This window comes from Tamandua tetradactyla, chromosome 18 (assembly GCF_023851605.1).
Source record: "Tamandua tetradactyla isolate mTamTet1 chromosome 18, mTamTet1.pri, whole genome shotgun sequence".
NCBI classification, from domain to species: Eukaryota; Metazoa; Chordata; class Mammalia; order Pilosa; family Myrmecophagidae; genus Tamandua; species Tamandua tetradactyla.
Genome location: NC_135344.1, coordinates 25,655,175 through 25,678,491, shown reverse-complemented (window position 1 = coordinate 25,678,491; position 23,317 = coordinate 25,655,175). Strand labels below are relative to the sequence as shown.

The 23,317-nt window shown below is 35.5% G+C and overlaps 1 protein-coding gene across 1 annotated transcript in view; it reads left to right on the top strand.

Moving 5' to 3' along the window:
* The window catches only part of WDR7 (WD repeat domain 7), a 494,499-nt gene that overhangs the window by 43,921 nt on the left and 427,261 nt on the right, over positions 1-23,317 (top strand). Inside the window, 8 exon segments of the mRNA XM_077135381.1 lie at positions 2,264-2,342; positions 6,781-6,955; positions 10,342-10,418; positions 11,371-11,490; positions 13,956-13,965; positions 21,574-21,613; positions 21,615-21,700; positions 22,051-22,157. Of these exon segments, the coding sequence (XP_076991496.1) occupies positions 2,264-2,342; positions 6,781-6,955; positions 10,342-10,418; positions 11,371-11,490; positions 13,956-13,965; positions 21,574-21,613; positions 21,615-21,700; positions 22,051-22,157 (694 nt within the window).

Below are 23,317 nucleotides of genomic sequence, written 5' to 3'. Positions count from 1 at the left end.
CACTCATGTGAGAAGGCACATGATGAACACATTCACAGTTTCTCTCTCAGCTGGAAGGGCACATGGCAAGCAAGTCATCATCTGCTACTTTCTCTCCTGGCTTCCTACTTCATGAAGCTCCCCGGGAGGTGTTTCCTTCTTCATTTCCAAAGGTCACTGGCTTCTGGGCTCTCTGCTTCTTGTGGCTATGTCGTTCTTCTCTGTTGTCTCTGAATCACTTTCATTCTCCAAAATGCTTCCTCTTTTATAGGACTCTAGAAACTTATCAAGACCCACCCAAATGAGTGGAGACATGTCATCACCTAATCCAGTTTAACAATCACTCTTGATTAAATCATATCTCCAGGGAGATGATCTGATTACAGTTTCAGACATACAGTATTGAATAGGGATTATTCTACCTTTATGGAATGGGATTTAGATTAAAACATGGCTTTTCTAGGGGACATACATCCTTTCAAACCAGGTCAGAACCTAAAGATAGATATTTTAAATATGGTTTTAAGGATATGAATATTATCTCTGTTAATTGTTTTTATAAACTTTTATTGCAATTTATGATCATGCCTTGCTTTTGAGAGACTTAATAGTATCATAAAAGTTAAAGCATAGTCATTAATCCCCATGGCATTCTTTTGAGTGCCTGATTCAGATTATTAAAAAACCTGAATGGGGTACACGGGTAGTTCAGTGATTAGAATGCTCACCTTCCATGTGGGAGGCCTGGGTTCAATTCCAGACCATGCACCGCCCCCCCCCCCCCAAAAAAAAAAAGCAAAACCTGAATGATGCTGGCTCAGCATGCGTTTGAAAGATGATGCTATATAAATGTTCATAGAGTTATACTGATATGCATTAATGCACTAGAATAACTGTGTTCCCAAGTTTTAAAACATAGCTTGATTTTGGAGAGGTCATCAGATAGTAGTTGTACAGTGTGGAGTGTGGGGAATTTTAAAAAACATTTTTTGGTGCTTAGGAAATTGTATTTTTATATAGTATATTATTAGTATTTTAAATATTTTTATTGAGATATTGTCACACACACAGTACACCCAAAGTTATATATTGTTGAAGAGAGGGAACTTGAACAGAGTTATAAGAATCCCCACTTTCCCCATCCCAACTCCCCATACTATTATGAATTTGAAGGGAACCTTGTGTAACTATTTGGAGCAAGAAGAGGAAGTATCAAATTAAAAATATAGTATCTTTTGGCCAGTTGAAATACAATTCCTATTACAGTGCATAAATTAAGTAAATTGAATGTCCTGTGAAAATTGTTTTCATACTATATGAAATATAAGAGAATGGCATCTTAAAGCAAACCTTGCCAATATCAGGATCATTGCATTTTGTTAAAGTTCTCTTCCATTAAATAAATCTTAAGTTTCTTTCTTCAAAAGACAAGGCATATGGCATTTGTAATTTCTAATTTCCAATGTATGCATAGTTTGAGATATAAGCTTTCCTTTTTAAAAAAAATATATGTATATATATACATGTATGTATACACAACAAAACTGCAGTAAATACAGAATCAAAGCTGGAATATTGTATTTAATTTGCAAAATTCTGGAATTCGGTTGACTTCAACTTTTGCTTTTTGCAGTGCTAAGTTTTCTGGCTGCATATGCTCATGAATTAAATACAATGTTAATGTGTAAAGAAATATTTTATATAGTCAAGTTATTTTGATTAATAAATTATATTATGAATTTTTCATTATGGAATTAAAACACAAATACAAAATTATTTGTACCAGTTGGTGTAGGCTAGGTTATGGATGGATAACCCCTAGAAAAATCACAGTGGTTTAAATTAAAACTTTATTTCCTGTTTTTGTCTGGCCCATCAAGCATTGCCTTGGCGTGCTGCTCTGCTTTATTATAATCCTTACTTCAAGGTTCAGGCTGAGGAAACAACCACTATCTAGAGCAGAGGAAGAGGAAAAAGAGAGTTCTGGAGTATCTCCCATCAGTTTTAGCCAGAAATACTCACAAGAGTCCACCAGCCAAAAGGGAGGCAAGAAGTACCCAGAAAGGGTGTGGATTGGGATGGGGGTAGGCAGGGTAGAGGGGGTGTTAGCGTGGTGGGTGAGAAGATTGGAATTTTTTACCAAGAGCTGTAATGACTATACACTACTTTTTGTGCAGTATATTAATTTTAATGGAAGATTAATTTTGAACTACTGTGATAAAGTTGAGTGGTACTTTTAAAAGTCAGATTTAACGTTGGCTATTCTTTTTATTGTTTTTTCTAGAGAGATGTGCCTTTGGGATGTGAATGATGGCAGATGCATTGAATTTACAAAATTAGCCTGCACACATACTGGCATACAGGTTAGTATCTCTTTCTGTAACTGTCCAAATTAAGCACAATGCATTACTGTTTGTTACAAGTATACAATTTAAAAAATGGCATTAAAATATTCAACCTACATTTTTATATGAGAAATGGGGGTGGCAATAATAGGACATGAAGACTAGAATTGGAGTAGTGAAAGTGTTTCTCACAAGATGGTACAGTGGGAGGGTAATAAAGAAAAGAAGACTAATGTGGAAAGGTATAGGTAAACCATTTACCACTGCTGCCTCTGCTGTTTCCAGCTCTACTGAGAAAGCCCAGTTACAACTTTGGTAGTTTTTCAGATCCTAATAATGGAATTCTCTTGTGCCAAAGCCTTCACGATTCTTTTGGTGATTGACACAAACTTATTTGTATTTTGGATCATGTGTTTTATATTACGTGTACCATTAGTACTTGGGCATATTTTAAATACTTTCCAGCTCTTTGGAAGAAATGATCATTACATATCCCTGGCTTAATATGTAGAATATTACACAGGAATTTGAGTTTTCTGAGTTACATTTCTTGGTATTATTTCTTACTCTTTCATAGTTGTCAAATTCTCTCTGCTTCAATTTATTTATTGTTTTCTCTATTGTATGTTGGGAAAATTAAGAAGTATATACAAAATATGATTTATGTTCACAATAGGGAGGGATAATGTAGAAAAAGAACTCATATTTATTGAGAAAATACTGAATATCATTTCTTGGTTGGTATTTCATTTAGTCCCCACTGCATAACTACAAATTGAGTGGGGGCAAATCATTTTACATAAAAGGAAGCTGAGATCCAGAGCCATTAAGTGACTTGCCCAAGTCGTTCAGTGAGTCATTCCTGGCGCCAGGATCTGTCAGGTTTATCTGACTCTAGGGACTGTGTTCTTTCTGTTACATCATACTGTATCCCTGAAAACAAACCAATAGAATGATTTGTTAACGACAAGAAAAGCCCTATGTTAACACATGAGAAAAGCAAAGGGACGATATACCTCTTGGTGACACTGGCACTTAGAAATCATAAGGAAATGCCATTTGTTATCTTGTGGGGGCGACAGGCATTCCTTTTTTTTAAAATTAATTTTTTAATGTTTTAAAAAAATATAACAAGCAAACACAAACATGCTTAACATGTGATCATTCTGTTCTACATATATAATCAGTAATTCACAATATCATCACATAGTTGCATATTTGCCATCATGATCATTTCTTAGAACATCTGCATCAATTCACAAAAAGAAAGAAAAAGACAACAAAAAAATTCATATATATCATACCCCTTATCCCTCCCTTTCTTGATCACTAGCATTTCAATCTACTAAATTTATTTTAACATTTGTTCCCCCTATTATTTATTTTTATTCCATATGTTTTGCTCATCTGTAAATAAGGTAGATAAAAGGAGCATCAGACACAAGGTTTTCACAATCACACAGTCACGTTGTGAAAGCTATATCATTATGCAGTCATCTTCAAGAAACATGGCTACTGGAACACGGCTCTACACTTTCAGGCAGTTCCCTCCAGCCTCTCCATTACATCTTGACTAACAAGGTGATATCTATTTAATGCATAAGAATAACCTTCAGGATAACCTCTGACTCTGTTTGGAATCTCTCAGCCATTGACACTTCGTTTTGTCTCATTTCTCTCTTCCCCTTTTGGTCGAGAAGGTTTTCTCAATCCCTTGATGCTGAGTCCCAGCTCATTCTAGGATTTCTGTCCCAGTCATTGCCAGGAAGGTCCACACCCCTGAGAGTCATGTCCCATGTAGAGAGGGGGAGGGCAATGAGTTTGCTTGTTGTGTTGGCTGGAGAGAGAGGCCACATCTGAGCAACAGAAGAGGCTCTCTTTGGGGTGACTCTTAGGCCTAATTTTAAGTAGGCTTGACCTATCCTTTGTGGGGTTAAGTTTCATATGAACAAACCCCCAAATTGGGGGCTCAGCCTATTGCTTTGGTTGTCCCCACTGCTTGTGAGAATATCAAGAATTCTCTACTTGGGGAAGTTGAACTTTCCCCCTTTCTCACCATTCCCCCAAGGAGACTTTGCAAATACTTTTTTACTCACTATTCAAATCACTCTGGGTTTTATTGAGGCATCATTCTGGACAAACCTACAAAATCTTATGCCCTACTCAAGTTTCCATGTACTTAGAGTGTTCAATTAAGCTGTCCACATAAGTTATATTAAGAACTACACTAGTCAAAATATAAATTTTGTACCAAATAAACATTTTTTGCTTTAGTCTCACACATAAGTTAAAGTTTTGAAATATTAATTACCATCTATTTTCAACACCCTGCATTATTGATATTCCTTTGTTCTTCTTCATGCGAAACATTTTTAAATTTGTACATTTAGTCACTATCATTATATACTCTAGGCATTCCTAGATTATACCATCTCAGTCTTTATTGTCTATCTTTCTTTCTGGTTTCATTTGTGCCCCCAGCCCTCCTCCCTCTATCATTCTCACATTCAGCTTCATTCAGTGTTCTAACATTATTGTATTGCAGTTTGGTAGTATTGTGCTATCCATTTCTGAGTTTTTACAATCAATCCTGTTGCACAATCTGTATCCCTTCAGCTCCAATTACCCAATATCTTACCCTATTTCTATCTCACTATCTCATGATGGTCTCTGTTACCAACGAAATTCTCCAAGTTTATTCACTAATGTCAGTTCATATCAGTGAGACCATACAATATTTGCCCTTTTGTTTCTGGCTAATCTCACTCATCGTAATGTCCTTAAGTTCCATCCAAGTTGTTACATACTTCATGACTTTATTCTGTTTTACAGCTGCATAGTATTCCATCGTATGTATATACCACAGCTTGTTTAGCCACTCATCTATTGATGGACATTTTGGTTGTTTCCATCTCTTTGCAATTATAAATAATGCTGCCATAAACATTGGTGTGCAAATGTCCGTTGTGTCCTTGGGGTGCATTCCTTTTGAATGTTTGCAAAATTTTGTTTTCCCATGCAGCACACTTTGCCAATTAGTGTTCAGAAGATTGTTTGGAAGTACAGCATTAAAGGAAAGTTGGGTGGCAGTTGGGCAGGTCTAATAATATGTCTCTACCCAGAGGGTACAACCTTTCTAGACTGCAATGCACATGTCTCTCTTGGCTAGTTCTAGATGAACCCTGACTAAGTTTGCTTCTCTGTATCCACCCTTTCCTCCTTGATACATCTTCCCCTTATATGAGCCAAGGTTACCTACAGTCTCATTATTATATGTGACTGCCTGGCAGTCTCTGGAACCTCCCTTTGTGCATTATTGCTTGTAGAGCAACCTTCAGAGATCTAGAGGTGTTCCCTTGTTTTAGTGGTTCTACCTTGAACTTAGTTAATGTGTAAAAATGTTCCATGATATATGTATAAGAAACTGTACTCTTTTTTATACAGTGTACTCCATAATTGACAAAAGTTTATATTCTTGTGTGTAAAATGTTGAGCTCTGAGAATAGGACTAATGGATGTGGAGACATGCTGGTCTCTTAATGATTTCTTTAGTTGTAATGTAATTATCACTTTGCTCTTTGTATTTTAACTCCTTGCCCTCACATGATTCATGTACGGCCTAATCCCTTGGGAAATAGTCTTGATGGTAGATGTCTTTAGCTTCTGCAAATCCCCTAGGTGAATCAATCCACTAAGAGATCCAGTATGTTTTTGAGGCCAGGGAAAGACAGATCCTTTAATAAGTTGTTGGTCTTATTTTGATAGTTCTTCTTCTTCTGCTCCTTGGTTGATAGAACCCATCTTATCCTCTTGAGCAATTCTTTGCATGAGTAACATGTAAATCACATTGTATTGGTTCTTCCTCTAATCTCTTCTATACAAAGTATTAATGTACATTATGAGTGGTTTACATAGTTGTCTCATACTCTAGTCTGAAACAACACAGTTTTATCAGCATTGATGGTAATATATTTTGAACATCAGTTTTCCTTCACTTCTAAATTTTGTTTGATCATAAGGTAATAACTATAAGCCCATACTCACTTGTTCCCATTCATCTAAAATTCTCATTTTGTTACCAACAAAATAGAGTGTCTCTTTTCCCCTGATTTGTGAGGTTTATTTTATTCAGGTATTTTATAGTCCTATTTTAGATGCTAGAGTGGGATAAAAAGATTAATCACAAATCTGCCCCCACATAGTTCAAAAATGAGGTTAAGATGTTAGGAAAGGAAAATAATTCTTGTGAGATGTTTTAAAATATTACAGAATTAACTTGAATATGTATATGTATGTACAAATATAATATATACCAAATACTACATGTCTGAAAATATTACTGAAGAAGTGGGGCATTTATGAGAATATCATAATAAACTTGATTTATACATGTGAAGCAAGTATCTACACTAAATGAGAACATCTACAAATCTTTTTCCTTTTGTCATAAATTTAGTTCTACCAGTTCTCTGTTGGAAATCAGCGAGAAGGGAGGCTATTATGCCATGGACACTACCCTGAAATCCTCGTTGTGGATGCCACTAGCCTTGAGGTGCTGTACTCCTTAGTATCAAAGATATCTCCAGACTGGATCAGCTCCATGAGTATTATTCGATCCCACCGAACACAAGGTTAGTGTATTATGCCCATTAGGAACACCAGTACCATGGCTTAATGTTTAATTTATTGTATAGTACTGTAATTTATCATAAACTAATATTTTGGGTTATAGTCTTCTATTTAAGAAACAGCTATTTATGGTCTTTCCCCTCTTTCATGAAAGCATCTTTGATTGAATTACAAATTAAAATGTTAGATTATCTTCATTCCCTAGATGACTAGTCTTTGACGATCTTAGAGTATGGGTAATGTTCAGAGGTAGAGGATGAATATCTTAATATCTTACCCCTTTGGAAGTATGGTGGGTACTTAGGAGGTATAGGAAGTGTTTCCATTTCATATGGAGATAATAAAAAAGGAAAACATTATACATGGTTAAATTTAATGAAAGTTCCTGGTAAGTGCTTGGTACATAATTGAAGCTCAGTAAATAGTATCTTTCTTTTATTTCTTTGAAAACCTTTACACTAATAACTGAGAACAAAAATAAAATTGTCCAGGAAAAGAACAATGCTTGTTGTTAAACATTGAATGTATATTTTTACAAACCTTTTTAAGGAACATAGTTTGTTTCTCCTTCCAAATGACTTTGTGATTATATATTCTTTAAAGACTGCCCCATAACAACCACCACCTCCACCAGAACTTCATTTATTTAGTACTTACAGTATCAGGCACTATGCTAAGCATGTACACACGCTACCAATTCTTGCTGTGTCTCGTGGGGTAGGTCCCATTGTAATCTGTTGTAGATATAATCAGACTCTAGTATGCACTAACTGGTGGCAGTTTGAACTCTGGAGTTTTTACTTTAACTGTTACCTCCCACCAGTGAACTAGTTTTAATTTTATGGGAACTTTTCTTTAAAATGTCTTAGGGTTAGAAATCAGCACACATAGCTTTTTTATTCAAGTCATTCAGCAAATATTTATTGAGTGCTTACTGATCTTCTAGGTATGGGGATTGAACTTCTGAATGGAGTCAAATTCTAGTAAGGGAAGATGATAGATAAACAGTAACAGTTTAGGGTGTGAAGTGTTGCAGTAGGTGCACATACAAGATAGAGAAGTAGTATAGAGAGGATGTAATTAGTGAAGGGGGCTTAAGGACAGTAGGAAAGGCTGCCTAGATAATATAATGTCTGATCTAGGACTTGGAAGATGAGGAGGAGCTTGTCTGGCAGACATGGGGATCAGATTGTTTCTGGCAGGAGAAATAGTCTGTACAAAGGTGCAAAAGCATTAAAAATATTCTTGGTGTGTGTGAAGAACTATAAATTATCTTTTCCTGGGGAAAGAAGTATGATGGGAGGAGTGGCAGTATATAAGGATGGCAAAGTTGATGGGACAGATCATGAAGGGCTTGGTATGCCAGTCGGGAAACCTGAATTTCACCATGTAGATCAGGGGTTGGCTGACTTTTTTTGTAAAGGGCCAATAGTAAGTATTTTAGTCTTTGTAGGTTATATAGTCTGTATTGCAACTACTCAACTCTGCCATTGTACTACAAAAGCAGCCATTGACAATATAGAAATGAATGAGCCTGGCTGTGTTCTAATAACATTTTATTTACAAAAACAGGCACCAGGCAAGATTTGGCTGATTGGTTGTAGCTTGCTGACTTGCTGTAGATGATGGACGTCCTTTAGATAAGAATGCATGCAGGGACTTGTTTTAAATATCACATTTACGGCATTGTTGAGAATAGTTTAGGTGGGAGGAAATAGTTATGATATTTTAATTGTCCCACCAAGAGATGGTGCAGGACTGAACTAAGGCAAAGAAAGACTGTGGGAATTGAGTGAATGGACTTGTAGCATTTCTCAAGGAGTGTTCTTCAGAGTATTGGATCTGAGGTTTGTTAGTTAATAGGTGTTGGTCAATAAGGCGGGTTTTGTGGTCACATATTTCTGAGATAAGTTCATTAAAATTGAGGAGGCTCGGGTGGGGCATAGTGGCTCAGTGGCAGTTCTCGCCTGCCATGCTGGAGACCTGGGTTTGTTTCCCAGTGTCTGCCTATGCAAAAAAAAAAAAATTGCGGAGGCTTCTTTAATGTGGGACCTTCCCACAGAGGTTTAAATGCATATTAGAGGATTACTGCTTTATTGTGAGCCTAAAAATGAAAATGATATTCAATTGAATTTTCCAGTCAATAGGGAGCTCATTATTAGCATGTTCCTCTCTAATTTTGGTTGCATTAATGCTTTCTTTTAAAAAGTACTATATTTATGACCAAGCAGCTTATACATTTTGAATTTTTATGCTTTCTCCATGTATGGGATCACAGACTAGAACAGAATGTAATTTTAATAGAAAATTGTGTGATTCTGAAGGTTATCAGTTTATAATGTTGCAGACATTTGCAATTTCTAATCTATATTTTCCATATTATAGTCTGTGGTATCTGGGAATTTTAGGTACATTGGTATTTTGTACTTTTACTGTAATTGACAGCACGCGTAAGCAGTTGTTATAGTTCTCTGTACAGGTATTACTGGACATGTGATAATCATTGCATTCCAGTGCCTTACGCTGCCTAGGAAACCATACAGTATGATAACATTTTTTCTTAAAGGTAAAACGCTTTTTTTATAACAGTAATAACTAACCTTTATTAAAAATTTAGTATGTGCTGAGTGCTACACCTGTGGTATAATCCTAATTTTCATATCAGCTCATTAAGGTAGGTACCGTTGTTTTTCATTTGTATTTTCTTATAGATAAGCTAACTGAATTTAAGCTACATTGGTTAAGTTGTCTACTTTCCAGTGGACGATTAATGAAAAAAGGGTGATTTTTAGCATATGCCTCCCTCACTGTGGAACCTGTGTTAGACTCCTTTCTAATGTTCATACTCTTAAAATTCATGCATATTACTATGGTGCTATAATTAGTCCCTTCCTCAAAGTTTACGAATTCAGATATTATATCATGTCTTTCATTTTATCACAATCTGTTAAGGGTATAGTGTACAAGACGATGTCTGGAAGGCAGGCAAGGTGGGTGAGAAAGAGAGGAAATGAATGCTTTGAAGAAAAAAAGTGACTATCATCATCCGTGAATAGTTGAAGGTTGTCAGTTTTGAAGAATAAAAGTTCTTTGTTAACCTATGTAATCCAGAACACTTTGAAATGATAGAAACTTGTTGATTAGAAATAAAAAACAAATTCAAGTAGCTAGAAACAACTTTTCCTTGAATTCCAGTTTTTTTTTGATGATTTCTACTTGACCTGTGTTTCAAAATCTGGTTTCTCTTATATCATGATACATAGAATTATGTTTTTTTCCTGCTAATTGTAAAACATGGTATTGTTTAGTTTCATTAAAATGAGTCATCTTAATATTAAAAAAAAAGTATTATTTTTAAACCCTGGGTCCTCATTCCTTTTCTGTTCAGAGGATACCGTGGTGGCACTCTCAGTGACAGGCATATTGAAGGTGTGGATTGTTACCTCTGAAACAAGTGGGATGCAGGTGAGACAAATGAGACCAGAAGTGATATTCTGCTTTTTTCTTTATGTCATTGTAAATTTTAGTAATGTTATGCCCTCTCCCCCCTTTTTTTTGAGTGGAAGGAAAATGCTATTCACTTTTGATAGTCTTGTCAATATAGTGTAGAAAATACTTAAGTGTGTTGTCTGTGTGAGTTAATTATTATCTTCATTTTTGATGGTAGACATCTACTTTGTCCAGGATATGAAGTGGAGAAACATATTGCACCATATAGGAAGTAGAGAAACATACATGTAGAGATGGGGTTTTCCTCAATTGCTTTTGTTTAATTTAAAAGTTAAAGGGTAGTTTGCTCCAGGGGAAAAAAAATAATAAAATAAGACAAACTACAAAAAGCATATAAAGGGCAGGCCACGGTGGCTCAGCAGGTAAGAATGCTTGCCTGCCATGCCCAAGGACCCGGGTTCGATTCCCGGTGCCTGCCCACGTTAAAAAAAAAAAAAAAAAAGTAAAAAGCACATAAAGCCACTTTCAGTCCTATGTCTCAGTTCTTTAGAGTTAAATTTCTTCTTACTTTTTGTCCATAAGAAGGATGAGTCAATTTTTTGACAAATTGATGCTAATCTCTTCAATTAGGGAAATCAGATCTGAAAGTAACTGGATGAGTTTTTTTTTTAACCTGAAGACACAGATCATTATAAAAATTAGGATTAAATCAAGCTTTTATCATCTATCATTGCCAGAGACTGACTTTCATCAGTATTTAATCTTAACAGCTTTGTGGCAAATACATTTGTGTCCAGCTGTTTTTAATGTGTTTTTGTTGTTTATTACTACTTTTGTCCCTACATGAGACTATAATGATGAATATATCAAATAATGCCTTTATTTCTTTTATTTTTTTATCATTGTGTGATAATTTGAATTGACCACCAAGCCGTTCCTAAAGTTTTACAAATCTTTCTCTTTACAGGATACTGAGCCAATATTTGAGGAGGAATCCAAACCAATCTATTGTCAGAATTGCCAAAGCATCTCTTTTTGTGCATTCACACAAAGGTCGCTTTTAGTTGTGTGCTCCAAATATTGGAGGGTAAGATTAAGTAAATAAGAAGCTGTATTTTTACCCCTCAAGATGTTTATTTAGCAGGCTTCCAAAGGTAACCATAAGGCAAAGTTTGGTACAAGAATATTTTAACCATTTGTAATACATGTCTAACTTTGATTTCTATTTTTTATTTAACCATGAAGGGAGGAATTGGGATTCAGCCATGTATTATCTTTTTAAAAAAGTTTTGGTTTATGAAATGATTCAGTTAGTGACTTTTGTTCTAATGATCTTAATTTCTATTTTTTGCTGCTCTTTTAGTCATTATCTTGTCAGTACAATGTAAGTAGTCATGAGTTTTCAGCAGGTTGAACACATCTTTTGTAGGGTGATATCCATATTGCCATTTATTTCTTGGCTTCTTGGAGTCAGGAGATAGTCTTTCTTTTTCACTTCAGAGCTAATAATGGAAGGACTATATTACTTCTGTATTGCCAGGCTTTTCTGTTTCCACAGTAGAAAAATAGCAGCATGCTTTGATCATTTGCTCTGTAGTTAACAGTTATCTCAGAGCTTTCCATGTATTACTTCTTTTAATCCTCACAACTGCTCTCTGAAGGTAGGTATCTTTATTATCTAATTCTGAATAATAAAATAGCCCAAAACTTAGCAGCTTAAAACAACAAACTTATATCTCCCAGTTTCTGTGGGTCAGGAATCTGGGCTCCACTTAGCGTCTCTCACAGGGCTGCAATCACATTGTCATCAGAGAACTGTGGTGTCATCTCAAGGCCCATCTGGGGGCAGATCTGCTTCCAAGCTCACTCATAAAAGCCTCAGATCTTGCTGGCTTTTGGCTCAAGGCATTAGTTCCTTGAATGCTGACCTCTCCAACATGGGAATTGGCTTCCCTCAGAGTAAGTGAACAAGAGAAGGTGTGTCCAAGACCCACCTACTCTTGGAAATGGGATCTCATCACTTCTGTCACAATTGGTTCTCTAGAAGCAGTCATAGAACCCAGGTCACATTGAAGGGAGAGGATCCAAGAGTATGAATTCCAGGAGGCAGAGATCATTGGGCCCATTTTGTAGGCTGCCTAACAACAGTAGAAATAATTATTTCTCCTATTTTGCAGATGATACACTAAAGGAATGGGGGTATAAGTAACTTGCCTAATGTTGTAAAAGTGGTAGTGTAGTTGCTGGATTACAATTCAGGTGATCTGACCACAGCAGCTGCTCTCATTTCTAGCGTGCTGTACTGCCTCACAGTTTGAATATGGAATACATTGTTTTCCTGAACTTAGAGGAGAGGGGAATGGGTGATACAGTGAAAAGACTGATGAGGGCAGCAGGATCTTTTGTTTTAAATTGTGAAGATGACTATAAATACATTTATTGTGTCATTAAGTAAATCTTCACTGTATATTATACAGTGGCTTATACAAAATAAACATTCCATAAATATATATATATATATTTTATAAGATATTTTTATTGAGAACTCTTCATACACATACAGTTCATACATGGTATGCAATCAGTGGCTCACCATATCGTCATTTTGTTGTGTATTCATTACTATGATCATTTTTAGAACATTTGCATTACTCCAAAACAAGAAATAAAAAGAAAAAAGAAATTAAAAATATATATATATCCCATACCCCTTACCCCTCCCTCTCATTGACCACTACTATTTCAGTCTACCAATTGCTTTACCCTTTATCTACCACTGTTATTTATATTTTATCTTAGTTTTTCACTCATTTGTCCATACCCTGGATAAAGGAGCATCAGACACAAGGTTTTCATAATCACACAGTTATATTATAAAAGCTATATAGTTATACAATCGTTTTCAAGAATCAAGGCTACTGGAACACATTCCAACAGTTTCAGGTACTTCCCTCTAGCCGCTCCAATACACCATAAACTAAAAAGGAATATCTGTATAATGTATGAGGATAACCTCTCAACTCTGTTCAAAATCCCTCAGCCTCTGAATCCTTACTTCGTCTCCTCTCTTCCTCCTTCTGGTCAAAAAAGCCACCTCAATCCCATGATGCTGGGTCCTGGCTCGTCCTGGGAGTCCTGCCCCACATTGCTAGGGAGATTTACACCCCTGGGATTCATGTTCCACATCGGAGGGGAGGGCAGTGAATTCACCTGCCAAAGTTGACATAGAGAGAGAGGCCACATCTGAGCAACAAAAGAAGTTCTCAGGTGTAATACAGGTAGGCACAGCCTCTCCCCTGCAAAAACAAGCCCCATAAGGACAAGTCCACGATTGAGGGCTCAGCCTTTTGAATTGGTTGTCCTCACTCAAGCCCTGGATTTTGAGGCTTGCCTCCATGAAACTTATTTCAGCAGGGGAGAAGCCAAGACTACCTATAATGAGATCTAAGAGTTGCTTCCAGGAAGGCTATTTGTTGCTCAGATGTGGCAGCTCCCTTTCCAAGCCCAACTCTGCAAAGGGAAATCATCACCTTCCCCCCTATGGGGTACAAGTTATTTGGGGGTGAAAATTTCCCTGACAGTGTGGGGCACAACTCTTGGAGATGAGTCTGATTCTGACACCGAGGGGTCAACAATGCTGTCCTGACCAAAAGAGGGAAAAGAAATGTAACAAAATAAGGACTCAGTGGCCAAGAAAGACCAAACGAAGTCAAGAGGCCTTTGTGGAGACTGCACCCGTGCAAGCTTCAGTTACATGCAATTGCCATGGTTTGCTAAACCCAGTCATCACTCCTGTTGACTCTTTTTTTTTTTTTGCATTGAGAGTTCTTCACATACTATACACCCATAGTATACAATCAGTGATTCACAATATCATCACTTAGTTAAATATTCACCATGATCATTTTTAGAACATTTGTATCACTCCAGAAAAAGAAATAAAAAGAAAAACTCATACATCTCATATCCCTTACCCCTCACTCGCATTGACCACTAGTATTTCAATCTATCCTTTATTTTTTTTTACTCCTTATCCAGTCTTATTATTTATTTATTTATTTTTCCTTGTTTTTTAATTCATATGTCCATAACCTGGATAAAAGGAGCATCAGGCACAAGGTTTTCACAATCACACAGACACGTTGTAAAAGCTATATAGTTATACAATTGTCTTCAAGAATCAAGGCTACTGCAACAGTTCAACAGTTTCAAGTACTTCCCACCAGCTACTTATATAACCATAAACTAAAAAGGAATATCTGTATAATGCATAAGAATTACCTCCAGAATAACCTCTCAACTCGATTTGAAATCTCTCAGCCACTGAGATGTTATTTTGTCTCATTTTTCTCTTTCCCTTTTTGGTCAAGAAGGCTTTCTTAACCCCATGATGCTGGGTCCTTGCTCATCCCAGGATTTCTGTCCCACATTACCAAGGATATTTTGCACCTCTGGGGGTCATGTCCCATGTAAGAGGGAGGGCAGTGAGTTCACTTGCCAGGTTGGCTTTGAGAGGCAACATCTGAGCAACAAAAGAGATTCACTGGGGTGACTCTTAGGCCTCATTTTAAGTAGGCTTAGCCTATCCTTTGCAGGAATAAGTTTCATAGGGGCAAACCCCAAGATCAAGGGCTTGGCCTGTTGATTTGGTTGTCTCCACTGCTTGTGAGAATCTCAGAAATTCTTCAAATGGGGAAATTGAATATTTTCTCCTTTCTCCCCATTCCCCCAAGAGGATTTTGTAAATACTTCTTTATTCACTGCCCAAATTACTTAGGGATTTATTGGGGCATGACACTAACCTGGACAAACCAACAAAATCTCATGCCCTATTCAAGATTCCATGAACTTACGGTGTTCAACTAAACTGACCATACAAGTTTTATTAGGAAATGTACTACCGAAAATATAAATTTTGTACTCAATAAACATTTCCACCTTTAGTCTCACACAGCTATTGAAGTTTTAAAATAATTCCATAAATATTTATTGGCATCATCATCCAAACAGTCCAATAAGAGTTTCCCTTGATATTTCTATTTCCACTCAATGACTTGCTTAGACTTACAAGTAACAGATTCCATCTCAAAGTCTTAGTGAGTTTTCTATATAGAAAAAAGTTGAAAGTCCAAAAGACATGCAGGCATTTAATAATCCCTTATTTAAATTATGCTGGCTCTAGGCACAGAAGTCAGTAATGGTGAAAATGGAAAGGGTTTCTACTATCAAGAAATGTATTCTCTGGTGTTGGAGATAAACTCTAAGCAAATAAATTGGCACAGAGTCAGTTCTTTGAGTTGGCAGTATTTGTGGTGAGCTCCTTTTGTCTGTGGAACACCAAAAATAATTCCGTTTCCAGAAATCTTGCTCAATACTGATATTCCACTGTTAGAGTTTCAGAACTTTATGTCTTAAAGATCATTCAGTTTTCATAAGTCTCTTACTAAATTTCAAGAGCCTGGACTTTGAAATGTACCAAATGTCTACAAGATTATTTAGTACATTGTTCCCTGTAGTAATTACTTAGACATATAATTGTTTGTCAGCTTCTTAAGAAACTATAATTCTCTCCATTTCATCTTTGCTTGTCCCACAACTCTTTTTTTAAAAATATTTTTATTAAGAAATCTTCACACTCATACAATCCATCATAGTGTAGAATCAATGGCTCATAGTATTATCACGTTTGTGTATTATCACCCTGATCATTTTTAAAACATTTGCATCATTCCAGAAAAAGAAATAAAAAGAAAAAAGAAAAAACTCATACATTCCATACCCCTTACCCCTCCCTTTCGTTGACCACTAGTATTTCAATCTACCTAATTTATTTTACCCCTTATCCCACCCCCCCATTATTTATTTATTTTTTATCTTTTTTTTTTTTAATGCTGTATGGTGGGGTCACATTTTATTCTTTTTCCATATGAGTATTTCCATATGAGCACCATTTGTTGAATTGTTTGTTTGTTTATTTGTTTTTGTTGGTTTCTTTGTTTGTTTGGGACGTGCATGGACTGGGAATTGAACCTGGGTCTCCTGCATGGCAAGCAAGAATTCTACCACTGAACTACCCTTGCATCCCCTATTCTTATTTTTTTTACTCATCTGTCCATACCCTGGATAAAAGGAGCATCAGACACAAGGTTTTCAGAATCAGACAGTCATACTGTAAAAGCTATCTAGCTATTCAATTGTCTTCAAGCTATTCAATTGTCTCCAAGAATCAAGGCTACTGGAACACAGTTTAACAGTTTCAGGTACTTCCCTCCAGCTACTCCAATACACCATAAACTAAAAAGGAGATAACTATATAATGCATAAGAATAACCTCCAGGATAACTTCTTGACTCTGTTTGAAATCTCTCAGCCACTGATACTTTATTTTGTCTCATCTCTCTCTTTCCCCTTTTGGTCAAGAAAGCTTTCTCAAGCCCATAATGCCAGGTCTTGGCTCACCTTTAAGAATCCTGTCCCACGTTGCCGGGGGGGGGGGGGGGGAGGGGGGGGGGGGGGGGGGGGGGGAGGGAGATTACACCCTGAGAGTCATGTCCCATGTTAGGGGGTGGGGATCAGCATCTTAACCTTATCCTTGCTACTGCTACTATTTTGGAATAAGATTAGAGAGGAAAAGCCAGCAGCTGTTTAATTATAGTAGGCTATATAGTATCCTTCTTTTGTCTTAAAATTTAAAACATATGCAAATAGTAATAAAAAAGAGTGCAAGGGGATACAGTGAAAATGTGTCTCCCATGCACCTTTCCCCCAGCAGAACCCTTCCCCTCTCCAGAGGTAATCTTTAGTAAAATCAGTTTCTTGTGTGTCCTTACAAACATTTTTAAGCATGTGAGAATGGTCTTTTCTTTCTTTCTCCCTTTCTCCCCTTTTTTTTTTCTCTCTCTCCCTCCCTCCCTCTTCCCTCTCCCTTATCCTTCTTCCTCCCCTTTCTCCTTCCCTCCTTCCATTTTTCTCTCTTTCTTATGCACATGTAAGAGTGAAAACACAACCCGCACAATGAAAGAAGATATATATATGTATATAAAGGACTGATCCAATATTTATAAAAAACAAAAACAGCTTCTACAAATTAAGAAGAAAGACCCAGACAACCTAATAGGAAAATGGATGAAGTCATTTTACAAGAGAAGAAAGCCAAATGGGCAATAAATATATAGAAAGGTGTTCAACTTTATTAATCATCAGGAAAATAAGTGTTTAAACAACTCTGACAACTGTGACAACCCACAAGAATGGCTAAAAATGAAAGAACCAAAAATACCAAATAGTGAAGTTATAGAGCAATCAGAACTCTTCTGCTCTGCTGATAGGACTATAAATTGGTATGATGACTTTAGAAAACTGTTTGGCAGGCTAAACATGCATATACCTGTGACCCAGTATTTCCACTTCTAGATATATCCAACAAAATCTGAAGTTTGCTCACTGAAAGAACTAGAGTATTCACTGAAGCACTATTTATAATAACTGTGTAGTATAACTGCTGATCAATTTTGCTGATGAATTCTTTTCATCATCAGCAGAATGTGTTATGGTTTATCCAGGCAATGGAGTACTAGATAGCAATGTGGCAAGATGAAAGACGATCACAAACTGAATGTTGAGTCAAAGAAGTGTTACACAAGATTGCATCCCGCGTGATTTTCTTTATATGAAATACAAAATCTGGCAAAACTGAACTTATTGAGTCAGGGTTGTGATTTCTTTGTTAGATGGGAAGTGACAGGAAGGGAAAAAAGGGGGTGCTTCTGGGGTGCTGATAATGTTCTGTTTCTTAATCTGGGTTCTAGTTGTCTGCATTTGGACACTTGGGAAGTGTCATTTATATATGCCCTTTTTCAAAGTGTATATTATACTTCAATAAAATGTTAAAACACATTATTCTACCCCTATTCTGACCTTGCTTATTTCATCTAATATATTTTAAAGATTATTCCTTATTAATATGGATCTTTTAAATGACGTTCTATATCATGGGTGTATTTTAATTCAAACAGTCCTAAATTGATGAACTTACCATCACTCTCTGAGATAGCAAACCATAAAGAGTTGTTTGTTAAAAGGAACTTGTAACAGACAATTTTTTTAGGTGAGTGTTATTGTATCTTACTAAATTATAATAATGGAATAGATTGTGAATTTCTGATTCACAATGCATTTATGTTGCAAATATACTGCAGAAAATATCTTTATATATACTTCTTTGTTTATATATGGTCAAATATATTGGTAGGAAAATTCCTATATCAATAAATTGAAGGGAAGGTGCATTAAAAATTTTGGTAATTGTGAAAAATTGTCCCTTCATTTTTTTGCTCCTATGAAAAAATAAATAAAAAGTACTTGTTTCCCTGCAATAATGCCATGAAAGTATATCAAATATTTTATTCCTTTACAATTTGTTTGGTGAAATATGGCTCATCATTATAGCTTAAATTTGCATTTAAATATCTCTTTGTATTTATATTTTGACTAGTACATTTCCTAATATAACTTATGTGGACAGCTTAATTGAATAGTGCATGGAACCTTGAGTAGGGCATGAGATTTGGTAGGTTTGTCCAGAGTGATGCCCCAATGAATCCCAGAGTGATTTGAACAGTGAATAAAAAAGTAATTGCAAAGTCCCCTTGGGGGAATGGTTGGAAAGGAAGAATATTCAACTTCCCCAAATGGAGAATTCTTGATATTCTCACAAGCAGTGGGGACAACCAGAGCAATAGACTGAGCCCTCAGTCTTGGGGTTTGTTCATATGAAAACTAACCCTGCAGAGGATAGGCTAAGCCTACTTAAAATTAGACCTAAGAGTGACCCCCAAGAGAACCTCTTTTGTTGCTCAGATATGGCCTCTCTCTCTCAACCAACATGACAAGCAAACTCACTGCCCTCCCCCTCTCTACATGGGACATAACTCCCAGGGGTGTGGATCTTCCTGACAACAGTGGGACAGAAATCCTAGAATGAGCTGGGACTCAGCCTCAAGGGATTGAGAAAATCCTTCTCCACCAAAAGGGGAAAGAGCTAAATGAGACAAAATGAAGTGTCAATGGCTGAGAAATTCCAAATAGAGTCTAGAGGTTATCCTGGAGGTTCTTCTTACACATTGAATAGATACCACCTTTTTAGTTGAGGTGTAATGAAGAGGCTGGAGGGAAATGCCTGAAAATGTAGAGCTGTGTTCTAGTAGCCATGTTTCTTGAAGATGATTGTATAATGATATAGCTTTCACAATGTGTGTGATTGTGAAAACCTTGTGTTTGATGCTCCTTTATCTACCTTATTGACAGATGAATAAAGCATATGATTCAAATAAATAAATAATAGGGGAACAAATGTTAAAATAATTTAGTAAATTGAACTGCTAGTGATCAATGAAAGGAAGGGTAAGAGGTATGGTATGTATGAATTTTTTTCTGTTATCTTTTTCTGAATTGGTGCAAAAGTTCTAAGAAATGATCATGATGATGAATATACAACTATGTGCCGATATTGTGAGTTACTGATTATATTTAGAATAGAATATCATATGGTAAGAATGTTAGTGTTTGTATGTTGGTATGTTTAACAAGTGAAAATATAAATAATGCTGGTGGGGAGGGAGAGGGCAATATATGGGAACTCAATTTTCTGCCTGATTTTTCTGTATACCTACAACTTCTCTAATAAAAAAATACTAATAATTAATTAATTAATGTCTCTTTGTATCTTTAAAGCCATTGTATTCCTATTTGTGACTTGATGGCCTATGTACTTTGCCAATTTTCTGTTTGGCTGTTAGTCTTTTATTACTGATAAGCAGAAGTTCTTCATATATTGAAGAAATTAGTCCTTTGTAAATATATTTTCTCAGTTTGTCATTTGTCTCTTGGCTTTTTAAATATTGTTATAAAGATTTTTAAATTTAATATGTAAACATTATCCTCTTTTATTTTATAGTTTTTATGTCTTTGGCATGTTTTAAAGGAGCTTACCACAAGCTGAGATTTTAAAAATACTTTCATTTTTTCTAGTATTTGTATGGTTTTGTTTTATATATCTTTGAATCTTTAATCAGGAATTTATTTTGTATAAATTGTGAGAGAGGGCTAGTCTCCTTTAATTATTCTTTCTTGGATTTTTCTTGGCTATTCTTGTATTGCTAATGTTATGTGCTAATAAATGTTATATCATGGTAAGCTCAACTTGTTTGTTCTACCCTCAAGGTTCTGGACAACGAACTGCACTGTTTTTTCCCTTAAAGAAAAGTAATATGAAAACTCTGAGCCATTGTATTATTCATTCCTCCAGAGGAATTTTGTAGCAATGTGGGATGCAGTTTATGAAGTATTTATTGAATATAGTGGAAAAAGTAATTCTTCTAGGCATTATAAACCCAATATTTTTAGTCCTGGCTCTATCTACTTACTGGCCATGTGACATTGAAAAAAGGACAAACTCTTGTTTCTGTCAGTTTCCTATCTATAGAATCAATAACAGTTCCTGCCTCCTAGCGCCTGTAATGATCAGAAGGATCATAGGAGAGAATGATTATGGGCTTTTTGTAAGCTTTGATTCCCTTTACAATGTAAGGCTTATAAGGCCAGTAGCCTTTGTTGCTGGTGCAATTATGGTGACTTGACTTTTATATGTGATAACTGTTAAATGATAAACTGAATTCATTAATCTCATTATAGTATTTTAGAACGTTGATAAAATAAGGTAAAGAAAGGTAATTCCCTTATTAATAAGGAGATATTCTGATGTCATAGTTTATGGTTAGAAATTTTATTACCAGACATAGAAATAAAACAGGAGTTATAGTCATGCATTCTAGAGATTGATTCCCTGTTACTTACCATTCTTTGATGGAGCACTTCCTCCCTGCAGGTAAGGAATTGTGGATTCCTGTCCCTGTGTGGGAGCACTGCTGCTCCACTTGTCATAGTCTGCTGCTTGATACTGGGCCTAACCCATGTTCCTTTAAAGGACTGTGCCTATGGCTCACTGACAAATGTCTTTATTTGAGGCAGTGAACTTAAAGGGCTTGAGTTTATTGAAAGAAACTTTATGCTCAGAGAATTTATTTTTAATTGAAGTGTCGTTATATCATATTAATTACAGTAACATGTACTAGATTGTGACTTTCTTATCCTTGTAGGTATTTGAGCTGAGACTATTCCCTATTGTGTTCAGGTCCTAGTGAAAATGGACAACATGACTGGTGGTGACTTTGTATCAGCAGATAAAGTAATCATTTGGACTGAAAATGGTCAAAGTTATATTTCAAACTACCTGCCAGTTTTCAATAAATAAGCTTGAGCTTTAATTGAAATTAGAAGATTCAAAATTTGGGTATGTGACCAGAAAGATGAAAATATGTATGATATTTAAATATTTAATAGGTAAAACACTTCAGAAGAGCATAAGTTAGATTTGTAATTTCGATTTGGTTTCTAATTATAAAAATTAGATGAACTTTTATTTGAAGTAAGGTTTTCATAACACCAATTATTTAATTTATGCCTACATTAAATTTACTGCAATTAAAAATGCATTTTTGTTTCTTGTAAAGAAAAACTTCTTATATGTAATGAGATAATGAAACATTTAATGTCAGTATTTTAATTAAATGTTGTATTTTTCCCATTTTTAGTTGCCTTCCAGCTAGTGATTCATTCCGCAGCAATGTGGGGAAAGCACTTGAATATTTAATTCCTCCTGTACAACATAGCCTCCTTGATCGGGCAGATAAAGAGGTAAAATTCCTCAGGTATTATTTGTAATTGATAGTTAACATTGAGAATTTTTCCACTATATTGGTTTCTTTCATAGCTAAGCATTTGAAAGATTCAGTACAATTCAAGGCACTGTGTTAGATACTGTAAAACAGTTTGACAGAATGAATTATGACATTTAAATTTGTACTTTTTAAATATGTAATGTACCTATAGCATAGCACTCATTTTTCTCTAAGAATACAAGTGATACTATGCTGATTACATGGGAGTTGACTTTTTGGCAAAATTCATATTGATGAAGAACATTTATTTTATACTATAATGCAGTTATAACCATAATGACAGATGTGATTTTAAGAAGGCAAAGATAAAGGGTGTAATAATGTTGGTTAGTATTAGTTTATTACTTTCTGTAGGCATTTTAGAGGTTTAAATTGTTGGATATTCCAAATCAAGAATAAAATAAACCTTTTTCTTTATAAAGGCAAATTTCATTATGATTTGTAAAAACAAAACTAATATCCATTTAATAATGTTGAAATGCAACAGTATTTAGTACTGGCTTTTCAACTTTGAGTTTTTTGAACACTAAGAATCTTTGGTTTTGGAAGTAAACTACAATATTGAGGAATTCTGAGTTTCTCAACCTGACCATTTTGAGAATTTTGTTCCATCTTCATGTAGAGGGATAGGGTGGGGAAGGGAATTGTTTTTGCCAGAAATATATGTATATACATATACTTTTTGGTATTTTTTTAACTTTTATTATTGTATAATATAACGTATATGCAAAGCAAAGAAAGAAAAAAGCAGTAGTTTTCAAAGCACTCTTCAATGAATAGTTATAGGACTAATCCCAGAGTCTGTCACGGTCTACCGTACCATTATCTCAGATTTTCCTTCTAGCTGCTCCAGAACGTTAGAGGCTAGAAGGAATAAATAATTTTTTATCATCACAATTGACTTTTTCTCTTGTTTGTGAAAATTAACATGTATACAAAAAGCAATAAATTTAAAAGCACAGTGCAACAATTAGTTGTAGAACAGATTTCAGAGTTTGGTATGGGTTGCAATTCCATAAGTTTAGGTTTTACTTATAGTTCTCTAAGATACTGGAGACCAAAAGAAATATCAATATAATGATTTGGCAGTCATACGCATTTGTTAAACCCTACCTT